Raw genomic sequence first — 23,383 nt, forward strand, 5'->3', positions numbered from 1 at the left:
ATTATCACCAGGATCAAATAGAAAATCTTCTGTATGGATTTTAAAACCCTATTATCATAGTTATCAGTAAATATTTATCAAATGCTTACTATGTGTCAGGCACTGCACTGTGTGAAACGCTAGGGATGCAAAGAAAGGCAGAAACATGGTCCCTGCACTCAAGGAGCTCATACTTTACTGAGCAAGACTTGAGAAAGGAGAACATTCCAGGCATGAGTTCAGCCAGTGAAGAAGTTCAGAGTGGAGAGAGGAGGCATCATCTGAGAAGCAGCAAGAAGGCCTGTTTCCCTGGAGAGTAAAGTAATAAAAAATAATAGCTAACATTTATAGATTGCTTACTCTGTATCAGACACTGTGCTAACCAGTTTACAATTATTGTCTGATTTGATCTTCACAACAAACCTGGGAGGTAGGAGCTATGATATTATCCCCATTTTACAGATGAGGAAACTGAGACAAATCGTGGGTAAGTGACTTGCCCAAGGTCATACAGCTTCTAAGCATCTGAGGCTAAATTTGAATTCAGGTCTTCCTGATTCCAGGTCCAGCTCTTTATCCACTGCACCACCTAAATTTCCCTTGATACATGAAGGTGAATATAGTATATTTTTAAAAAGAAGAAGAAAAACAGAAAGACTGGAAGGTCATGAAGGGTTTTAAAATCCATACAGAGGATTGTCTGTTTGATCCTGGTGGTAATAGTCATCCAAAGGAGTTTAATGAGGAGGATAACATGTTCAAACCTGTGCTTAAGGGTGGTGACTGGCAGTTGACTGGAGGATGAACTGGACCTGAGGAATTGACCACCAATCAAGTGGCTGTTGCGACGGTTTAGGCATAAAGTGAGGAGTTGCACCAGGTGAAAGCTGTGTGCAGTGGGGAGAAGAGGAGGCACAGGAGGAGGGGTAAAGGTGAAAAGAACAAGACTTGACCACAGACTGGATCTGGGCAGTGAGTGTGACTGAGGAGCAGAGGGTAACACCTCTTCTGGGCTCATGGGAGGATGGTGGTGCCTTCCATAATTACAGCAAAGCTCAGGAGAGGGGAGGGTTTGGGGAAAAGTGATGCTTTGAACATGTTGTGTTTAAGATGTCTGTAGGATGTACAGTGTGAAATGTCCAGGAGACAGTTGTTGATGTGGTACCAGAGGTCAGGAGGAGGGAGGTTAGAAACTGGGCCAGAAACTGGAAATCATTTAATTGGATAAGTACTCATTGAATGAATACTTCAAAAGATCCATAAAGTAATTCAAAGATGTAAATGGTTTTTAAAGTAACCATACTGGAAAATTTCCAGAATAAGCAGGTAAAATGTTAAAGTTATATAAAACATTTCAAGAAACTTTTCTTTTAAGAGAATTTATACATTTGGGCTGTTTTGAATGTTTTCTTGTAATAGCCTAGTTCTCATAAATACTTGAAGCTCAGTGATTCTCATAAAAGAGACAGCTTTAATAATTTAGTTTTTCTTTTTTATTTCATAAACTAAAGCAGCAAAATGATGACTGAATACAGCATAACAACACAGGAACTAGAATTAGCTGAAGTCTCAATATCATTATCCAGCATGCTTTAAGACACTTAGCTTAGTGATTTTGTTTTTTGTTCAGGCATTTTCAAATCATGTCTGACTCTTCATGACCCTGTTTGGGGTTTTCTTGGCAGAGATACTGGAGTGGTTTGCCATTTCTTTCTCCAGCTCACTTTACAGATGAGAAAAGGGAGGCAAACAGGGTTAAGTGACTTGCCCAGGGTCACACAGCTAGTAAGTGTCAGAGACCAGATTTGAATTCAGGAAGATGAGTGAGTCTTCCTGACTAGGCTTAGCACTCTATCCACTGTACTACCTAGCTGCCCCAGTATAATACTTGCTGATTGATTAATTATTTGAAACCATTGGATATATTTGGCCTGAGTAAAAAAAATACTTGGTGTATATGACAGTTGTATTCAAATATTCAAAGTATTAGCAAGTAAAAAGGGGATTGTTTTTGTTGTTTGCCCCCAAATCAAAGAACTAGGACCGATGAGTGGCATTTATTGGGGAATAGAAGATAAGGGAAAACCTACTAGGAATTAAATGGGAATGGTTTGGTGAAATAGAAAATGAGTCTTCTGCTGCTGGAAGTCTTCAAGCAGAGAGTGACCTCTTTGTTAGTGATGTTGGGGAAGAGCTTCTCCTATGATTCTTGTAGGCTTTGGCACAAGTGATCTCTTAGTCTTCCCTAGCTCTAAGAAGTTGCTGCTGCTGCTGCTGCTGATGATGATGATGATGATGATGACAGAGGAAGTGAAAGGAGAATGAAAGACTATCCAGATGCTATTCTTAATATATTACTATGAGTAAAATATCTTTGAGCCTAGAAATAGAAGGAACATGATCAGCCTTTCCCACAAACTGAACAAAAAAGTATTAGTCATCATCTCCTTCCTTAGAAATACTAATCATTCATTCAGTCAATGGATATTTAATGACTTCTTAATTAGATATAAAATCATCTATGTGTATGAGACTTTCTGAGTCTAGAAATTTTGTGATTGCTCAGCCTTTATTGTTTCTTTTCTTTCCTTGTCTTTATGGTATAACAGAGAGAAAAAGAAATAACTAATCTCTTTATCTAAAACAGCCTAATATTATCTTTGAAATTGTCATAATAGAGTTCTAGGAACTACTTAAAAACCTAAATGGACATAGCCCAGGAATACAAGGTGATAGGGGACTGAACCTTGAAGAATAATGGGGATTAAAAGGGAAGAGATAAAGAGATATTGCTTTCCAGACCTGGGGACCAGCCAGCACAAAGTTTCAAAGACAGGAAATGGTGTTTTGCTTATGAAGAACAGTAAAAAGGCTAGTTTGACTAAATTATCACATATATGAAGAGGCCTAAGATGTAATAACCCTGGAAAAGTAGGTTGGGGCCAGGTTGTAAAGAAGAATGAGTCTATCTTACCTGGGTTGGAAATGCAAAGGTTACTCGTTGACTGATCTTGGTGTTGATCTTTATGGAAGTTTTTTACCCTCTATGTTTTTCCAATCTGGGCAGGTTCACCTAAGAACCTGCTAATAAATGTTTAACAACCAGCTCTCTTAAAAATGCATATATGACATATTTTTTAGTTTAATCTGCATTATTATTAACATTTTCTCTATCACTTTATTAAGTCTAGACAAACAGCAAAACAATAACTCAATCCCTGATTTGTAGTGTTTGACAATTTCCAAGGTGCAAAAAACCCTGAAAATTTAACAGTCAGTTCTTAGGAGTTGGTTTGAGCTGGCTCTATGTAATGCTAATGGGATTTTAGATATTCCCCTCTCATTAATAGGCCTGACATGAAGCCCATTAAGGGAAGCTTGCTTAGGAGAGATTTGCTTATAGGAACAATTTCACATCTTTTGTTAATTTCTAATTAGGCACTGAGTCACAAGGGTTGTGATGCCTTCTAGCTCTGAGAAGTGTATATATACTATGAGTTGGTATTTTGCTTTAGGAGCTTGCTTATGAGAAGGATCTTGTGATCCCCTGGTTGAGATTCTAAGTGGCCATATGTTCAGAGCTCCTGACTTGCTCAGTTGTAAAGGTTCTCTCGATCCAGGGATGTATGTAAAGTGTATAGTGATATTTCTTTGATTCAGGCAGTCAGAGCCCTGTCTGTTGGTCTTTATTTCTCTGCTTGTATTTTCTTTGTATTTTCTCTGTTTATATTTTCTCTGAAGTTCAGGGTGCTAACTTTTCCCCTGAACTAGTGACTATAATTTTAAAAAATTGTTGCCCCCTTAAAAGCTATCTTTCCTAGTAAAGCAGATCTAAGAACCTGTGCTAGCAGCCATCCTGGGTATGCCAGTGTGGTTGCCACTACATCCTTGGGGTCACTCCTCCTTATGCAACCTTGTAACCCTCCCATTCTGGAAGTCTTACCATGTTAGTGTCAGACATAGTGCAGATCCTGGATACCCTTTAAGCTTACTTGTACCTCAGAATCTTGAACTCAAGGGATCCACCAGCCTCAGCCTCCTCTACTAAAATTACATTTGCATACTTTAAAGTATTTTGAGTACATTAAACTTCTCCTTTATCAAGAAAAGTGTGGGAATCTGAAGAGACTCAAGTATATATGTTGCTCAGTAAAGTCCATGGCTAAAAATTTCATTCTGCCCATTAGACATCCCTGCTTCATACCTTTTTGCTCCACAGTCATAATGGGACCCCATCTATCCTCTGACTGAAAATAGTTGCATTGGTTCTTTTTTGTGCAGGTAAAGCATGAGCTTCAGTTGTTTTTCAGTCATGTCTGACTCTTTGTGACCCCATTTGGGGTTTTCTTGGAAAAGATACTGGAATGCTTTACTATTTCCTTCTCCAGAAAATGTGAGCTTAAGTATTTTTCCCCAATAAAATGGTTTTAATACACTCTTTTGTGGGTTTTAATTCTTTATTTTTTAATTTTCTCTTTGACTTTTAATTCAATTTCTCCATTTTTCCCAATTAATATGTCCACATTTGTTACATTTCCCTTCCTCTAAAAGCTAGGTGGTACAGTGGATAGAGTGTGGGGCCTGAAGTCAGAGAAACTCATCTTCCTTAGTTAAAATCTGGCCTTACACACTTGCTAGTTATGTGACCCTGGGCAAGTCACTTAACTCTGTTGGCCTCAGTTTCACATCTTAAAATGAGCTCACAAAGTCAGACATAGAAACAACAACAATAAAAGTTGAAGTTTACCAAGTCTTTTCATACATTTTATGGAGCTAAAGAAGTATAGATCTGAATATATAAGGAGGTCAGCACCATTTATTTTTATTATTGACCATTATCTCATTGAAGACAGTATGGTGTAGCAGAAATAATACATAATTTGGAGTCATTTGACTTGGGTGTGGCTTGGAGCCCCAAGAGGTTAGTTAATCTATCCAGGGTCACATAACTAGTATGCAGACTTGAACTCTGACTGTCATTACTCTGAAGCCAGCTCTCTATCCAGTATACTAGGCTGTCATAAAAAAATATATAGTGTACATATAAATTAATGTGTAAAGCAAACTTTTCGATCATTTTCCTTCCTTAAATAATTCTCTGGATCAGTCTTAGTAGGGCCATTAGGAAAGAAATTAATCCCTTAGTATGATGGGGGTTTTTGGTGACTAGAATATGAAGATAAACAGCTTGAGCCAGGGGTTAGAGAATTCTTGGATACAGATATTAGATTTTTTTTATAATTGTAAGAGGTCTATTATAGAAGGTTTTGTGCAGGACAAAATAGTTTAACTTCCTGAATCCATGATTATTGGTGCAAGTGTGTTTCTGTGTTGGGAAAGTGAAGGCTCAAATATAGCACTCATGGTTTTCCCTTTAGAAAATGAACTCATTTTGATAGATAAATCTTTTACAATAACAATGGTTCCTTTGTAGATAGAAAAAAACATAGTTGGAAAAAGATTATTTGAGGGGGAAGAGGGAGAGTCCAGAATCTCTGCATTTTATGAGTCATTGTCAGGGTGGAAGCATACATCTGAAGCTTTCTAAATAAAAAGTAACAAAGGGTATGGTATTGGATTACACAAAAGTTTTAATCAGTGTTATATTATTCCAGTACATTCTGTGCTTATTAGGAGTCTAAAATTCTAAGCAAGCACATGCTACAAAGGTTCTGGAAGACCCTTTTCTTCTTCACAATTGAAACAGTGAATTAGCTCATGGAAACATGCATTAAATTATATATGCGACTTTTACAAAAATGCTTCACCTCAGAATATATGATGAGTGTTTTCATATTGCTTCCAGGGGGTCCTTTTAGTTCTGTGGAATGGAATGTATTAAGACTTAACTATTGAGATTGCTTCAAATAACATCATTTTTTATTGTTGTTTAATAGGGAAGGCCATGGTAAAATTTCAGTATTTGCTGTCAAAATGGCCTTAGCCACTCTATGTGGAGGAAAGATCATGGACAAATTAAGATGTAAGTCATTTCTTGTATTGCTCTTTTCCTAGCCAAGGTATAAAACTCCTGTTGATCTTACCATAAATGTTTCCACTTTGCTTTCCCTGTAATACCATAACTCTTATCCTAGTCACACATCTTTCTAGTACCTGTCTAAGTTGTTGCTGTTTTTAAAGAATTTTTAATTTACATTTTCTCAAGTGTTTTTCTCCTAAAGTTGTATAAAAGTTCAACCTTCCCTTTAGATTCTGATCTTTGAAACTATTCACATGAAATAAATGATATGCAAACACAAATGCTATATTTATACACTGGAATTATTGTTATTGCTTGCTGTTAAACACAAATAATAGATTCTGCTTTTACTACTAAATATGCCCTTCTTCAAATCTATTGACTTTTTTTAGTTTATCTGAACAGTCACATAGCCCTATGTGACAATTATCTTACAATGATAAGAACTCGAAGACCAAACCATGTTACCCTACCATGATACAATAGCTATCTTCCTGCTGCTTCAATAGATACACAGTAGAATTTCCTCCCCTCATATGTAATGGAAACCAAAGAGGTAGAACTTTGAGATGCATGTCCTAAAGCAGACTTTTCCAAAGCATGGGCATAGTAGCTATTTGGGCCATTAATTCTCCACCCCTGGAATATTAGTGTAAAGCCTCCTCTTTAACATAAAAAGTGAGAGTTGTATTATTAGTATTTATTGATAGTAAACATGCCTGATGACAAAGAGCTAGTATCAATTCAATAATTCTTCCAATAAATTTGTATTTTTATTAATCATAATAGCACCTACACAATTAAAAAAATATATGCAACATCCCAGAGGCAAGTTACACGTGGGAGACAAACATATTTATTCAGTTGACAGAAGGCTTCTTTGCTTATTTATTATGCTGAGTTGCACTGAATCTTTTGTTGAAGCTAAATACAATTTTTTAAATGGTGTGTGATATTCACATGGATTTGTGGACCCCTTGTAATAACTTCCTAATTCCTAGGAGTCTGAAGTCTGCATTTTTGGACCCACTTGTCTGTATAGGGGTCCTGAGCAAGGTGGAAAATAAACTGAAATGGACAAAAGGTTAAAAAGAAAATTGGCCATTGAAACCTCTGTCTGTCTCCAAGTATTATATTTTTGTCACTCTCATCCCTTGGCATCCATGAAGAAATTTATATTAGCATCAATTCATATCATATATAAAATATAATATAATATATATATATAGCATATATACATTTATATGTATATATGTGTGTATATACATGGACACACACATGCTTTTTTTTTAAAGACACCTCTATATTTTAAATTCAGTTGCTTGCTCATCAGTTTCAAAGACTAGGTTATTATGGATTGATAGACTGGCATAGAGGGAAAAGAGAAATAGAACAGAAGAAAACCAGTTTGCGATATGCATTAAATTAACCTATTATTAGCCTAAGTGGAGACTATCCAGGACCTGCTCACAGCTTCCTCATTGATCCAGCAGAGACAGTTGGGAAGAGAAGCAGAGAGAGCTGTCAGAAGCACTGTAACAGCCCAGATCAGCCTCTATATCCAGGATGGCTCACTTTTTTCCTACTTTGGAGCAAGTTTTGATTCATAAAGCCACCTTATACCCTTTTTGGGTGTTCACCTTTGATTTTACAGTTAGACTAGAGAAATTGAGGAAAGTACTCTAGTACAATGCCTAAATAAGTTCAAATGGTGGCATTAGGAGTTACAGCTGTAACTAAGATGGGATGGCTAGGCCTTTGGACCAAGGTGCTGAAATTTAGAGCATATTCAGAGTACTTGCAGTCCTTTGGTAGCTTAGAAACAACTCAACTTAGCACATAGGAAGGAGAATTTACTAATGATGACACCAGTTCCTTATCCCCTGGCAGTTACAAGCTAGCTGAGTTCCTTGCTAGCTTTGCCTTTCTGATCTGGTTTTCCAAGAAATGACCACATGATATCTCTGCCCCACAGGGATCAACCCTTCTCCCCCATCATTTGAGGACATATATCTTGCCACTTGCCCCTGGTCCATTTTTTTTAATGTTTCCCCGGGGTACAAACATGGCTAATTACAGCTCTGGCTGCTAGTTATTTAAGGAAACACCTCACCATGAATCTAGAAGAATTTCCTTCAGGTCACAGCTTGGCAAAATAAATTTAAGTGTATTAAGACTAGTCAGAGAAGGAAACTTTAACTGTAGGACTTCTCCCCAAAGCCTGTACCTCATATGCCCTTTATTCTGTGAGTACATCAGATATGTTAGAGAAAGTCTAGATAGTTTGTTAGTAAAACTTATGAATGAGCATGATGTATATTTTGCAAAGGCTGCACTGAAACAGATGATTATCAGTATTCTCTTTGGTTCATTGTGATCAAGTAAAATCCATTATAAAATGTGGCTCATATTTAGAGCTAAAATAGACCTTAAAGTCAACTAATCCACTTCATTTTACAAATGAGGAAACTGAAGCCCAGAAAGATTAAGTGACTTGTCGAAGGTCACACAACTATTAAATAGCAGAGACGGTATTTGAAATCATGCCCTTTAACTGCAGAGCCAGGGTTCTTTTCAATGTATCAGCGCTACTGCTTGGATAAGAACAGAATTAACAAAGAGTTTGATCTGATTAAGACAGTGGTGGCCCAACTATTAACACCTCTTTCAGTCCCTGCCAAAGAAGCCCAGGGGATAGCAGCTCACATCAGGATATCATCTAGTGACCAATTAGAGTCACTGTTCATTGACAGAGAGAATGAAGTAAAAGGCGTGAGTGCCATCTAGTCACCAAACTGAGTAACTGCCTTGGTGTATGCACCAAATTATTTATCCCATAGCAATGTGACAGAACAGGACAGCGACATGTCATAGCCCCTTCTCCAAAAGCGTAGTCTCCAACTTCTCACATTGTAAAGGTAGCCTCATGATTGTTCTGATTCAAGAAACAAGAGTCATTTGCTCATTTCTAAGAAAGTTAAGAGGTGGATCAAGTTACATAGAGTCATTACTATCTTTTTTTCTCTCTGCCTCCACTCCTCTGGCACCACTAGTAATCTCAGCCCTTATTGTTTAGTTTACTTTTATTTCCTACATTAGTCCATATACCAGCAGCAATACTGATCTTTTAAGAGCTTCAAAAGGAGGACTGGATTTGGCAAATGACTGAGAAAATAGAATTCTATTTTTTCCCTCCCATTTCTCCTCATTTCCCAACATTCTCAATTCAGGACATTTCTAGAAGAATTATTAAGTATTAGGCATTTCTATGGAGCCAATACTTTAATTATTATGGAAGATACAAAAGTTGATGACATGATCCTTTCCCTCAAGGATGGGAAAGTCTGCTGGGGGAAGAGAAAATTTACAGACATACTACCAAACTGAACAGTATCAAGTATCAAAATGTAGACCAGACAGTAACTAATAATATTGTATTATATATAATATATACTATCATACTTCAAGTATCAAAATGTAGAATAGACTGTAATTAATAATATTGGTATTATTTTATATAATATATGTATTATATAATAATAAAAGACAGATGATCTTTTTAGAGCTTTTTTTACTCTTTCTTCAACCTGATCCTTAAATTGAATAAGATAGAGAATCCTGGGCCATGTAGCCATTAACATCCCTTTCTTTATAGGACCTTGCTTTGTTCTTCCTTGGTTGAACTTACTCTCATAGCAAAAACATTATTGGAGTGAATATGACTTTGAGGTTTTTTTTAATTCATTTTATTTTTAATTAACAAGCATTCCTTTATTTTCCCTCTTTCCTAATTTAAAAAAGAAAAACATAACCCTTTTAAGCAATATGCATAGTCAAGCAAAACAAATTCCTACCTTATCAATGTCCAAAAATGTACATTTCATTCTGTATATTGAAACCATAACCTCTCTATCAGGAAATGGGTAGCATGCTTGACTACCAGTGTTCTGGAATTATGGTTGGTTTATTGCATTGATCAGAATGGATGTGCTTTTCTGTATTTAGTCTAACTGAGAGTGCCCAAGTTTTTTAAGATTATAGCCAGAAAAACCTAACCCTGTTTTAAAACTAAAAATCAGCCCAGAAGTCCAGAGCTGAAAAGAAATCAGAAAAGAAAGATACGTAGCATAAGCAAAAGCAATTTGGGACTCCACTGAGATGTTTAATAGATATTACCAAGACTTTTCCATTGGATTTCATGGGCATCTATGTTAGAGCCGCTGGCAGACTCATCTAAGTGATATGGGAGTAATAAGTGATGGGAGTAGATAAATAACAGAAATATTAATGATAAAAAATTGGTGTGAAAGGGTCAGTTTTATAGATTAAATAGCACTTTTTTAACCTAATAGCTTTTTTAAACCATTTTCAACAACATCCACATTCCACTCTGGAAACTCCTTCATACAAAGATTTTAGTGTCACATAGATCAGATATTGTGCGCCCATAACAGATGTGTAGACTAAAAGACCATATATAACAAGTGTCCTTCTCATGACTTGATGTGTTATCAAAAGACTCCACTTTGTAAGAATGCTCTACTCCTAATAAGCAGTCATTTAGGTGTATTAATTGTGCAAAGGCTGTGGTACAGTCATTCACTCCCAAGAGCAAGCCTCTCCTGGTGAGCTTCGATAGACTATGGTGATAATATAGGGACTAGAAGAAAAAACAAATCATTCATTTTCAAGGCACATTTTGCTGACTGAACTCAGAAGAGCTGTCCAACATTATCTCATTTGTCTTCATTAAGTACACAGGTGCAGAAGCTGAGATACAAAAGTTAAATCAGTTGCCTCTGGTTACAATAAAAACCAGTGGTATTGCTGAAAATAAACCTACAACTCCTGATTCCAGTTCAGTGACCAATTACTATACTATTTTTCCTCTTAATTAGATAGGTCTAAAGAACCCTCTCCAGCTACACCCAGATAGACTTCTTACATGTGGAACATAGAGCTTTTTGCCACCTCTCTCAGATGTTAATCAGTTGCTTTAACTCCCTCTCATCTCTGCCCTTTGTTTGCTTTTCTAAGTGTCTTAAAAGCACAGAAAAAGTGTTTTTATAGTAAAAGATTACATTTTTCAGTGAAATTTTTTTCCATTCACTTCAAAATTCATTTCATTCACAAATTTCAGTGAAATACTTCAAATAAGATTAACCATGTCATGTATTCACATTTATATGATGCCAAGGTAAAAAGGTGGTGTAACTTGCTATTTATCAAATTAATCTAATTTCATTTGAATGAACTGTCTTGTGTTAGGTTTCAGTTTCCAGCTTTTAAATGAAAAAGTTGCCAAGGAAAAGGAATACTTAAATATTAAAATCAGATATCTTTCCTTACTTTTCTGAAGCATATTTTATTTGGTCATATCGCATATTATTTTAATCAGATGTGATTGAATTAAGTAGAGTGATTTTCTATATGTAAATTAAGTATCTTTTCTCTTATTTCCATTAGATATTTTCTCAATGATTTCTGACTCCAATGGAGTAATGGTTTATGGGCGATATGACCTATTCCTACGGGAAGTCCTCAAACTTCCCACTGCTGTGTTTGAAGGTCCCTCATTTGGTTACACAGAGCAGTCTGCCCGATCCTGTTTCTCCCAACAGGTAAGAACAGTGTGATTAAAGGAAAAGCATGTCATATGGTGGGGGCTATCTCCCTACCCAAAAAACACATGATCTCATTCAAAATTTTTCCATCATGTGATTAATCTATGGTGTGTTGCTACAAGCTTCTGGTGTGTCCCTCTGCCTCCAGAATAACAGTGAAAACCAGTATCCCTGCATGTAAAGCTCCGATCTTCTTCCTGGCCTCTTGATAGGAGTAGTGTGATGCAGTGGAAAGAATGCCTGACAGCATCAACCCAATGCTGGCTTCATGTCCCACTTCTAATATTTACTAGATTTATCACTAGGGGAAAAATAACCTCACTAAGCCTCAGTTTCCTCATCCGTAAAATGTGAATGATAGAAATAGCGGACATACCTACCTCACAGACTTGTGAAACTCAAGTGAAAGAATATAGAGAGAGGTCTCTGCTTTAAAGCATTATATAAATGTTGGCTATTAATAGTACATGAAAGAATCAACTCGATTCAGAATCTGGGTCCAGATCAGCTTATGATAAGGTTTGGAGAAAGAACGGTTGGGAAAAAGAGACAGAGAAAAAAGACAGATAAGGGAGAAAGGAAAAGGGGAGGAGGGGGGGGAGAGAGAAAGAGAGAGGAGGGAAAGAGAGAGACAGAGAGAGAGAGAGACAGACAGACAGACAGACAGACAGACAGACAGAAACAGAGAGAGAGACAGAGACAGAGAGACAGAGACAGAGACACAGAGAGACAGAGAGAGAGATCCTTTTCATTCTTGTAGGGACAGTGATCAGAATTGGAAAGGACCTCAAAGGTCATCTAACCCAAGCTATACCTTAAGAGCACTTAGTATAATGTCTGCAATATAGTAGGTGCTTAATAAATGCTTATTGACTACCTGACTAACTAGAATCTCTTCTGTAACTTCCCCTCATCTAAACTTTGCTAGAACACCTCTGCTTTCTGATGCAGACCATTCTACTTTTGAACACCTCTAAATATTGGGAGATTTTTGCTTACACTAAGGAAAAAAAATAATAAAAACACAAAAGCTTAATAACTTTCAATAGAAAATAATGATAATAGCTAGCACTGATAGAACTCTTTTTTTTTCTTTTTTGGAGGGGGTAAGGCAGGGCAATTACGGTTAAGTGACTTGCCCGAGGTCGCACGGCTAGTAAGTGTCTGAGGCCAGATTTGAACTCAGGTTCTTCTGACTCTGGGGCCAGTGCTCCATTCGCTGCACCATCTAGCCACCCCACTGATAGAACTCTTCAAGATTTGCGAAGTGCTTTATGTATACATTCCCACTAGATGAGATCCTTACTTACAAAGCTGGTTGTATATGAATGATGTTTCACCAGTTTCTGTGTCGATGTCCAGTTCATGACAGATGAGAAGCAGCCCGTTCTGACTGCTCTGCAGCCTTTGAGATAGATTGCCTCACAACCCACCTGGGCTCTGGACTTGAGGCTTATCTATCTTACTGTGGATCAGAAGAGTACAAATTAGACACCTGAGTGGCTCAGCATTTTAGGAGGCAGCATGGCATTTTGGATAGAGTGCTGGAGTCGGAACCAGGAAAATCTGGGATCTCATCCCACCTCAGACACAGACTTATCTAGGTGACTCAGGGCAAGTTACTTAGCTTCTCTGTGAGTCAGTTTCCTTTTCTGTAAAATTATGGTGTTGGAATAAATGGCCTCCACGGTCCCTTCCAGGTCCCATTCCATGGTCCTTTGATTCTTTTACACTATGGATGCTGTATCTAGAATGAGGGTCAAGATCGGGTCCTGGCAATAACACTCCATAGAGCCTTGGGAAAGTAACAACCTCTCAGAGCTTCCATTAAATTATTTTTAAATAGAGAATAATATTTTTATACAATTTATCCTCCACCACCGCCCAGAGGGTTGCAGTATTAAATGAGCTTGTGTCTATAAAGCCTTAAATCAGTGTTATTTGTAGTTTTGTATACCACTGTACACAAGTAGATAGATACCAGGAAGACTTATAAAGAAATAGAAAGAGAAAGACAAGACACATTTATTTGATGGAAGTAAAAAGTAAATGGGATGCAGTAACTGTAAAGCAGTTCTGTTCCCAAATCTACCCTGGTTTAGTATTTTTCAGTATCTCCTCTGTGAATAGCATTTCTCATTGTAGTTTTATGTTCAAATTCTGAATCATGTTTCCTCTGTGTCTTTGGTTTATTTTAAAACCATCCATAAAAATCAGTAATGTGTCCTTTTGATTCATATTAGATATTATAATTTGGTCCTTGAATTATTAGATTCTGTGATGATAATTATAGTAACTGGGATTTGGCACTTTATAAAGAAGTTATCAAAAAAGTTTGTTAAGAATTTTAATGTTTGGAACTTGAAACACATTTTCCTGTATAAACAATGTCATTGTGACTGATTTATCCAATTATGAGGATGCACTAGATTTGACCTATAGATTTAAGCAGGGTAGACACTTAAACATCTAATTTGGAAATGGGCCTTTTTGTCTCCTCCATTAGACTCTGAGATCCTTATTAGCATGATCAGTTTTCATTTTTTCTTCCTATTTCTGGTAGTTAGCGGAGGCCAAAGGCACATAGTAAGTGATTAATAAGTGTTTGTTGATCGGTACTTTTTTTACATTTTTAAATTTTAAGTCAAACTAAAGTTGACATAACAAGTATATTAAGAAGGTTTTCTCTCATTCTTAACTTTGTTTTTTTCTGATACAGAAAAAAGTCACTTTGAATGCTTTCTTGGATACACTCATGTCTGATCCCCCACCTCAGTGTCTGGTCTGGTTACCACTTCTTCATCGATTGGCAAATGTAGAAAATGGTAAGACTGACTACCAGGCCAGTTTAGTTTACACAGATAAGACTATAAAGTCTATGTTTCCTTCAATAGAATGTACATACCTTGAGGGCTGGAACTGCTTTTTGTCTTTATATCTCTAATATCTAGCACAGCATCTTGCGTATAGTGGACATTTAATAAGTGTTTGTCCAATTATTTTGAATTGACTATGTGCATTGTGACTATGGATAGGAAACTGATATTTAGAGGTCATCCCTGTTTTTTTCTTTGGAGATCTTTGTTGGTTTTTGGTCTTGACATGTTTTCATGTCATTAATTATATTGCGTTTATCTCATAGCTATAATATGAGGAAAGTGTTTTACAAGCCTTAAAGCAATGTAAATTTTTAGTGTTATTTTTGATGGATTTGTGACGTCATTGGTGAGGATACTACCGCTGTTCCTTCCCCACAATTTTTGTCCATACCTTTCTTTTTTTCATTATTAAATTTTATTTTTAATTTATGGAATAAAACAAGCTTTTCCATAACATAGTACAACAAAAAGATGATTGCACATGAAACTGCAAATTTACTGTGCACAACTTGCTATTCCTTTCGAGTATACAACAAAATTATCATGTAAATTTCTTTCTTTTTCTTTCATCCCCTACCACACACCCCAGGGATGGCTACCATTAGGCACAAATAGCTATATATACTTCTCTTTTTCAATTCTTTCTCTAGATGCAAATAGTGTCTTTCTTCATATGTCCTTTCTGTTAATTTGGATATTTATAAGAAAATAACTACTTGAAAACTAGAATAAGCCAAATTTCTAATAATTCTCCATAAAGAATCTACCCAACATTCTGGTGGCTTTACTCTTTTAATATCTTATGAATATATCTCATGCAGTATTTGAGCCTATGATCTGGAATCTTATTGTTTTACCAATCCCAAATACTTGCCCTTAATTGTATCTCTTAAAATGCTTCTTACATGAAAGCCATTATTGGTAATATGCCCCAAATTATTCATACCCAGCATGCATCTTTCCATTGTCCTTTAGGATTCATTACACTTTCAAGAAATTCTCATGTTCCATAATTCACATCCATATAGAATTTCTGAGAAAATATTGCTGTTAAAAAGAAGGGCTTTTGATCATTGAAAGTGCTGCACCATTTCTTAAATATTACTTAGCTTGATGTCCTTTAGACAATTCTGTGCCCCACTCATTGTCCAAAATGTTATATATTGACCTGTGAAAGATAACATTCATTATTATCATTCTCCCTGAAGAATGAAGGTAACCAGTTAAAATGAAAAAAAAAGGCCAAATACATTAATTAATTATGCTTCCTTAATCAGTTAGATATCATGTAATTGTGGTACACAGTGATTATGACAAAATTGTGGGATCATAGATTGAGGTCACAACATGTGTTGTTATTTGGAGATGTAATTTGCAAGGCTAGCACTCGTGAAGCTATTTGTTTCTTCCTCAATGTTTGACCCATACTTAAGGTAAGTGGTCACTAGATGGATGGTCATGGTTTGGTTATGGCTTTATGTCTCAAATAACTTGGCCACCCCCGGGTGAGATTAATTGAAAGGAAACCATTAGCATGCTTTTGCACTCAATTATGCTTTCCCTATAAAAAATAAAATGCCTTATTTAAACAGCTAAGCATCAACATTAGCTACTAATACAATAATCATATTTAGGAATGAACATTTAAAGCAAATTTAAAGAAATATAAATTTCTAGTTGTAATTAAATCTATCACTCACTAATCTTTAACTGTTCTTAATATTTTATAGGCTTAAGTAAAAATAGTTCACACTAAACAATTTATTAGTAGTAGTAACATTCCCACGTCATGTGCATGGTTTGGGTAAGCTTTTGCATCAAAAGCCCTTTCAGAAAGCTTTCCTCATCTGCCCACAGAGTTTCCTAGACAGTCACAAGCAGAGATATGCTGGTAAATCTGTTTAAGAACAGACTCTGTGAAAGTGCTTGACACACTTTTAAAGTTTAATCTGCATTATTAACATTTTCACTATCCCTTCTTTAGGTCTATATACAATCAACAAAACAATACTTTGGTATAAATGCTTATTCTGAAAATTTAACAATTATCCAGGGGTGGGGAATCTGCGACCTCAAGGCCACATGTGACCCTCTAGGTCCTTGGGTGCGACCTTTTGACCAAGTCCAAGTTTTACAGAACAAATCCTTTTATGAAGGGGATTTGTTCTGGGAAGTTTGGATTCAGTCAAAGGACTGCATTTGAAGACCTAGAGGGCCACATGTGACTTCAAGGCTTCAGGTTCTCCACCCCTAGACAAGTGGATCTATTCACCACAATTACTTATAAAACTATTAAAGGAATGGCTTTTCCCTGCTTTCTTTGCTCAGGTGGAACTAACTCACCCTGAACTGTTGCTTTTAGTCATCACATTCTCAAATTATGTGCATGGATTGAGTAAGTTTAAAGGCTTAAGGCAATTTGACATCAAACATTTTTTCCTACCTCTTTATACCTGGAGAAGCAAAAAAGTAGAAGTCCTTATATGGTATGTGTGCACATAAGCATTAACCCTCTAAATTGTTCATTTTCCATTAAGAAGAAAAGTAATTTTCCTTACCTTTTTGGAAAATAATAACTTTATCACTTCTTATTTGGTATTGATTTGTGATTTACATAAAATGCTGACATTTAATTATTAAACATTTCCTGTAACTAGCTGCAATACATTTATAGCTCCAACATTTATAGATTGCCTTTTGATAAAGACTGCTTTCTGAAAGAGATTGGAGTTGGAAAATCCAGACTTCTGAAAACATATTTAATGAATACATCAGGCTTTTGTAACAGATAAAGGCTTCTCTAAAGGCAGTAGAAATACTTAGACTGGTAAGGTTAAAAAAAAACTTACCTTTAAATTCTTTATAGGTATTCCCTCCATATATACTTGTTCTCTTTGTCTGTTCCTTGCTGGGCATCAAATGCCAATATATTATATTAAAAGTTATTATCTATAAGCTAATATTTTCTAGATCTGGAGTTCCTGACTCCTTACAAAACACAGAGTTGAATATTCTTGGAGGATACCAGAGTGGTTGCTTTAAATCTTTACTGGGTTTTGTTATTTGCATTTTTGGTACTTTTTAAAATAAGTTTTATTGATGTGTTCTGTTTCTTACATCATCAGAGTTATCCAAAGTATTCCCTTCCCCTCATAGAGAGACATCCCACATAACAAAGAATATTTTTTAGAGAGGAAAGAAAATCATTACAACTGATCAATACATTGAAACATCTGAAAACATGTGTAGTGTCTAACACATTGGGCCTCCCACCTCCCCAAAGGGGTGGGTTGGGGGTGTTCTCTCATGTTTCTTCATTTGAGTCCTACTTGATCATTATCATTTTCTTACATTCACTTTTGACTTCTTCAATGTTGTTGTTCTTTCCATTTACACTGCTGTAATTATGGTATATATTTTTTCTTGACTCTGCTTACTTAATTCTCCTTTAGTTCATGTAGACCTTTCCAAGTTTCTCTATAGTCATTACATACATCATTTCTTACAGCACAGTAGTATTCTGTTACATTCATGTACCACAATTTGTGATACCATCCTCCAATGGATGGCATCTACTTTGTTTCCAATTCTTAGCTGTAACAAAAAGTGCTGCAATAAATATTTTGGTGTATATGAGGACTTTCTTCTTATCGATGGCTTTCTTGGGATATAATAGCAGTAATGAAGCCTCTGGTTCAAAGGGTATAGACATTTTAGTCACTTTGTTTGCATAATTCCAGATTGCTTTCCAAAATGGTTGTGCCATTTCACAGCTCCACCAACAATGCATTTCCACAACCCATCCAACACTATTGCCAATTTTTTGTTATTTTTGTCACTTTTCAGATGTGTGGTGAAACTTCAGAGTTGTTTTGATTTGCCTTTCTCTTATTATTAGGAATATGAATCATTATTTCATGTGATTGTAAATACTTCGCAGTTCTTTTGAGAATTATTTGTTCAAAGAATGTTCAAATCCTTTAATCATATATCTATTGGGAAATAGCTGTTATGTCATTTGTACTTTATAATTTGTGCTTCTTTTCCTGACCACTCTATTAGAAAATAATTTCCTCAAATGCTTTCTACATTTTTTCTTTTGGCAATTCAACATATTCTCATGAAATGAGAGTATTTAATGATTTTAAATTAATTATTGATCCCAAATACCATCACCTAACCCCACCTAATTTGAAATGAACATTTCCTGTTGCCAAAGCAAGATACATTTCTTGATTTCATTCAGTTCAGCTCGTTTGCAAAGACTTTAAGTATTTCCATGGAGTCCACCCAGCTATGGCTGGAAAGGAAAAATCCACATGACTATTGACTATACTATCCAAAAATCACGATTCTCAATAGACATAGATGACAGCTTCAATTTTAGAAAAAGAATCCATGTCTGCTCTTATTCTCTCTTTTTCTTCTTGCCATCAGGGTCTGTAGAACCAGCAATTGGTTGTACACCAGAAACATTTTATCAGTATAATTGTCATTAAATAAGATGCATTTTTCATGTGTTTTGTCAGTGCACCCTAAGGAAAGGCACAAAACCTTTCCATCTAACTTGCATTTGAAGCTTTCTATGTGTTGTCTCCCTCTTACAATGTGAACTCCTTAAGAGCAAAAACTGTCTTGCTTTTCTATTTATATACCCAGAATTTAGCACAGTACATTGTACTAGTCAGGACTTAAAATCTCTTTTTCTTTCTTTCCCTTCCTTCCTCCCTCCATCCCTTTCCTCTTCTTTCCTTTTCTTCTTCCTTTCTTCCCATCCCTTCCTTTCCCTTTCCATCCCTCCTTTCCTTTCTTCCTTCTTTCTTTCATTTCTTTCTTCCTCTTTACTACTCTATTTCCTCTAGCTCTTTCCTTTTTTACTCCATTACATCTATCTCTCATTTATCTCTTTACTTTTCTCTTTTCTCCCTAATCTTTGTCCCTCTCCTTACGTGCAAGTTCTTCACTGTTTGCTATTTCCTGCATTCTCGAAGAGTTCAGTTGTTTCTATTAATTGTGTTTCTGAGATTTTGAAAGAACTGTGTAAACCTCTTAGAGACAGAAAGCAGTCTTTGGGCAAATTAGCTTAGGTCATTGATATTCCTGTGGTGTGACATGGAAGAGGAGAGGAATTTGCATTCCAGAGGTTTTTTTGTTTGTTTTCAGAAAAAGAATACCACCACCTGTTTCTCTCCTGCCCTATTTGAAAGGGGTACCTCAAGTTTCTGAAATCTGTCTGATGTTATTTTCAACTAGAGCTGAATGTCAAACAGAATGCTAAAAATTAGGGCTGATAGTGGAAGAATTCAGTGGCTTTTAGTAGTTTTGTCTTTAACATTATTCATTTTTATTTTCTTTTTATTTTAATTCATCTCCCCCTCAGTGTTCCACCCTGTTGAGTGTTCCTATTGCCACAGTGAGAGCATGATGGGATTTCGTTATCGATGCCAACAGTGTCACAATTACCAGCTCTGTCAGGACTGCTTCTGGAGGGGACATGCCAGTGGTTCCCATAGTAACCAGCACCAAATGAAAGAGTACACGTCATGGGTAAGGCAAAGCTCAGGCATCGCTTACTGTTGAATGTTTGAGTCTTCCCAGAATGAGGGGGAGCATCAAGAATGGTGTTAGCATTGGGGGTCAGTCTTACTTTTTGCTTCGGGGGGTAAAATTTGGTGTGCTTCCTCCTTCTCTCTGGGGGTAAGTAGAGATCCTTTCCTGACAACTGCTGTGGGTTTCTGAGAGATGGGAAATAGAAAGTTTGAACAGTTTTGCTCCTTGCAGTCTAGATGTGAATTTCCATCATTTTTGTGCTGTGTTGGATGCCAACAGAACAGCAGGAGACACTCGGAGAAGAATTTTATTTTCATGGGACATTGAGGGTATTTAAGTTTGTTTGTGTTTTCGATTTCTACTAGACTTGGTAAAGTGATTGTTAGTTTCTTTTTTCTTCTTTTCTATATTTTTCTTATATATTAATTGTAACATGAAGAAAAGCAGTGTGTGGGTATCTGGGTTGAATGGAAGCATTCATTTTAATCCCTTTATTTTTCAGAGTTTTTATTCTGTATGTATGAGTAACTAATATTTTAGTGGAGTCAAGTAAACCAGTTTAGCCAAAATGCTGAGAAACAAAGTTCTACATGAATAGCTAGCTGCCTGGCTGACATGCTTGTCATAGGAAGCAGGTGGCGGTGAGTCCAGGAGAAAAATGGCACTCTCTTTGTTTCTCACTCCAACAAGTTGCTGTCTGCTGCTCTGCCTTATCATTTCCAACAGTTACATTCAAAAAGCAGATATAATGAGGCTTCTCAGTTGTCTCCATCTTCCATCTTCCATCACAGCATTGCTCTATGGATCATTTTGGTTTTTTTTTTTTTAGAAAGGCAGTCTTATCAACTCCTCCAGCCACATCATTCCTGATGCCACTTGCAACCAAGGCCCTCCAAAGCTAAACAAACAAGTTCAGATTATGATGACCCAGAGATAAATTAATGGATCCTAAAGAAGAAAACCCATTAGAAACTTATTCAGAATATGAGGCCTAAATTATACAATGTGCTGACTTGTTGGAGGGAAAAGGAGGCAAGGGAATGTTTAATCCCTCATTTTTTACCACTAAGCAGCTCCCGAGTTTACGTTTTAGAGATTTTCCGGGTAGTGGATCAACTGTGTCATCCTCTCAGTGTTTTTGAGTTGGTTTTGGGGTACCACAAAAATAATGAGCAGACTCTACCCAAATTCTTAATGTAGTTGTTTTTCAGAATCTGTGGGAGGGAAGAGTTTCCATTCAAATTAAATTTACCCAATACTGGGGTGGTTAGGTGGTGCAGTGAATAGAGCACCAGCCCTGGAGTCAGGAGGAACTGAGTTCAAATCTGGCCTCAGACACAACACAAAAAACTAGCTGTATGACCTTGGGCAAGTCACTTAACCCCAATTGCCCTACAATCCCCCCCTCCAAAAAAGCAATAAAATAAAATAAAAAATTTACCAAATATTTTTTTAAGTAGCTACTATCAGGCAGCTAGGTGGTTCAGTAGATAGGGCTTTGGGTCTGGAGTCAGGAAGACCTGAGTTCAAATCCAGCCTCAGACACTCACTAGTTTTGTGGCCTTAGGCAAGTCACTCAACTTATGTTTTCCTCAATCAAGTGGAGAAGGAAATGGCAAACCACTTCAGTATCCTTTCTAAGAAAACCCCATGAACAATATTGGCTTGATATGGTCCACTGAGTCTTAAAGAGTTGGAGATGACTGAACAACATCAATCAGCAAAACTCTGAGAAAAAAAGTCCTTGCCCTTACTGAGTTTACCTTCTCTTAGCTTACTGTCTTATTCCCATAAGATACATACACAGATAACACAGATAATCCAGTAATGTATAAGTTCTTCAGAAAGGTACAAATCAAAATGCTCTGGGAAGTTTTTAAAAGCATACTATATGCAAGGCTCCCAAGGAAGAATCAAACATAGAAAGAGGTACAAGTCTCTACCCTCAAGGAGCTTAAATCTGTTGAGGGAGAGCAGAGGGATATAATATATGCCTAGATAAATGTGATCTATGGTAGAATATAAGGGCAAAGGAAGGAGTAACAAAAATTACTATAAGAAAATTTTAGGAGAAAGAGATCACTTTCTCCTAGGGGATCCAAGAAAGTTTCACAAAAGAGGCAGCCTTAAAGGAAATGAGTTTTAATAGGCAGATATGTGGAAGAAGAGAGTTTATATCTGAGCATGTCATCTGTTTTTAATAAATAGTCATTTTTCATATTTTTATATTCAATATCTAGAGGTTTTTTTGCATTGGGAAAATATTTATTTGTAAATTTCCTGTTCGATAATTATATTCCCATTTTTTCTGCCATTTAAAACTGACTTTGGAAAAAAAAAGTTTAAGTCCCATGAATAGTCTTTATTTTTCTGAAATGTTTTGTTCTATAAAGTCACATTGTATGGCACTGTCTTTAGAAAATACAATTAGACTACCCAAAAAGAAAATTAGACTCAATGGCCTCTGGGATTTAAAGAACATTTTTTAAACTTTTTGGATGATGGAAGGGGCAGTGATGAGGAGGAAAGGGTAACAGGACCATGAGAAGACATCCTAGGAAACTCTTTGTAGTAGTTTTTTTTAATAGCTATTTATTAAGCAAGGTCTATAAGTCATTAAACTAAGAACTGTGTGGTTGGCAAACATGAATGAGAAAGAAGCTTACAAAAAGAGATGGTACAAAATGAATTTTTTACAAAATCAAGTTGTGTGTGGATGAGATGTTTGAAATGCTAAGAGATTTCCAAGGTGTGTGAAATTACTTCCATTTGGAAAGATCAGAAGATTTATGAAGGAATATCCACCTGAACTGAGCTTGAATGATGGAAAAGAAGCAGATGATGAGGGAACAGAAGAAGAAGAGAACGATATATAGTTCAATCAAAGAGGCATGACCAGAGGCAAGAAAGGGTGAGAGAAGAACAGGAAGCAATAATAGTTACATTGGGCTGAAACAAGCTAAAACGGGCAAGTAGGATGTGAAAGGGCAAGAAAGGGAGATTTTAGGCAACTGAATTCTGGGCTAATGATTAGGGGCTTTATTTGCTACATAATAGAGAGCAATAGAAGAGTTTTGATCATAGGAATAATGTGATCCAAGTTATACATCACAGGAATTTGGTCAGTTTTTCTTTATGATACAGTTAAAATTCTAGCGTCCTAATTGATATAGACTTTTTCAATTTCATGTTTCAGGAAGTATTCGATAACATCTAGTCATTTCTTCCTTTACTCCTTTTGTCTCTAATTAAGTAGAGCACCTTTATTATTGTTCTCGGATGACTAGTGTAGCCTGGTTGGTAAAGGGTTATAATGGAGGAGATGGAAGAGGAGGTGGAGGAAGAAGAAAAAGAGGAGGAGAGAGAGAAGG

The 23,383-nt window shown here is 36.3% G+C and overlaps 1 protein-coding gene across 10 annotated transcripts in view; it reads left to right on the forward strand.

Annotated features, from left to right (window-relative positions):
• DTNA (dystrobrevin alpha) overlaps positions 1-23,383 on the forward strand; it is a 492,078-nt gene that overhangs the window by 370,944 nt on the left and 97,751 nt on the right. For all 10 annotated transcript variants that reach the window (XM_069099883.1, XM_069099884.1, XM_069099886.1 and 7 more), the window contains 4 exons: positions 5,877-5,962; positions 11,426-11,580; positions 14,303-14,408; positions 19,843-20,009. In XM_069099883.1, coding sequence (XP_068955984.1) covers positions 5,877-5,962; positions 11,426-11,580; positions 14,303-14,408; positions 19,843-20,009 — 514 coding nt within the window. The remainder of the gene's footprint in view (positions 1-5,876; positions 5,963-11,425; positions 11,581-14,302; positions 14,409-19,842; positions 20,010-23,383) is intronic.

Source organism: Petaurus breviceps, unplaced genomic scaffold (genome assembly GCF_028583685.1).
Source record: "Petaurus breviceps papuanus isolate PSGF00001 unplaced genomic scaffold, PetGlider_PUasm1.0 38, whole genome shotgun sequence".
Taxonomy (NCBI): Eukaryota; Metazoa; Chordata; class Mammalia; order Diprotodontia; family Petauridae; genus Petaurus; species Petaurus breviceps.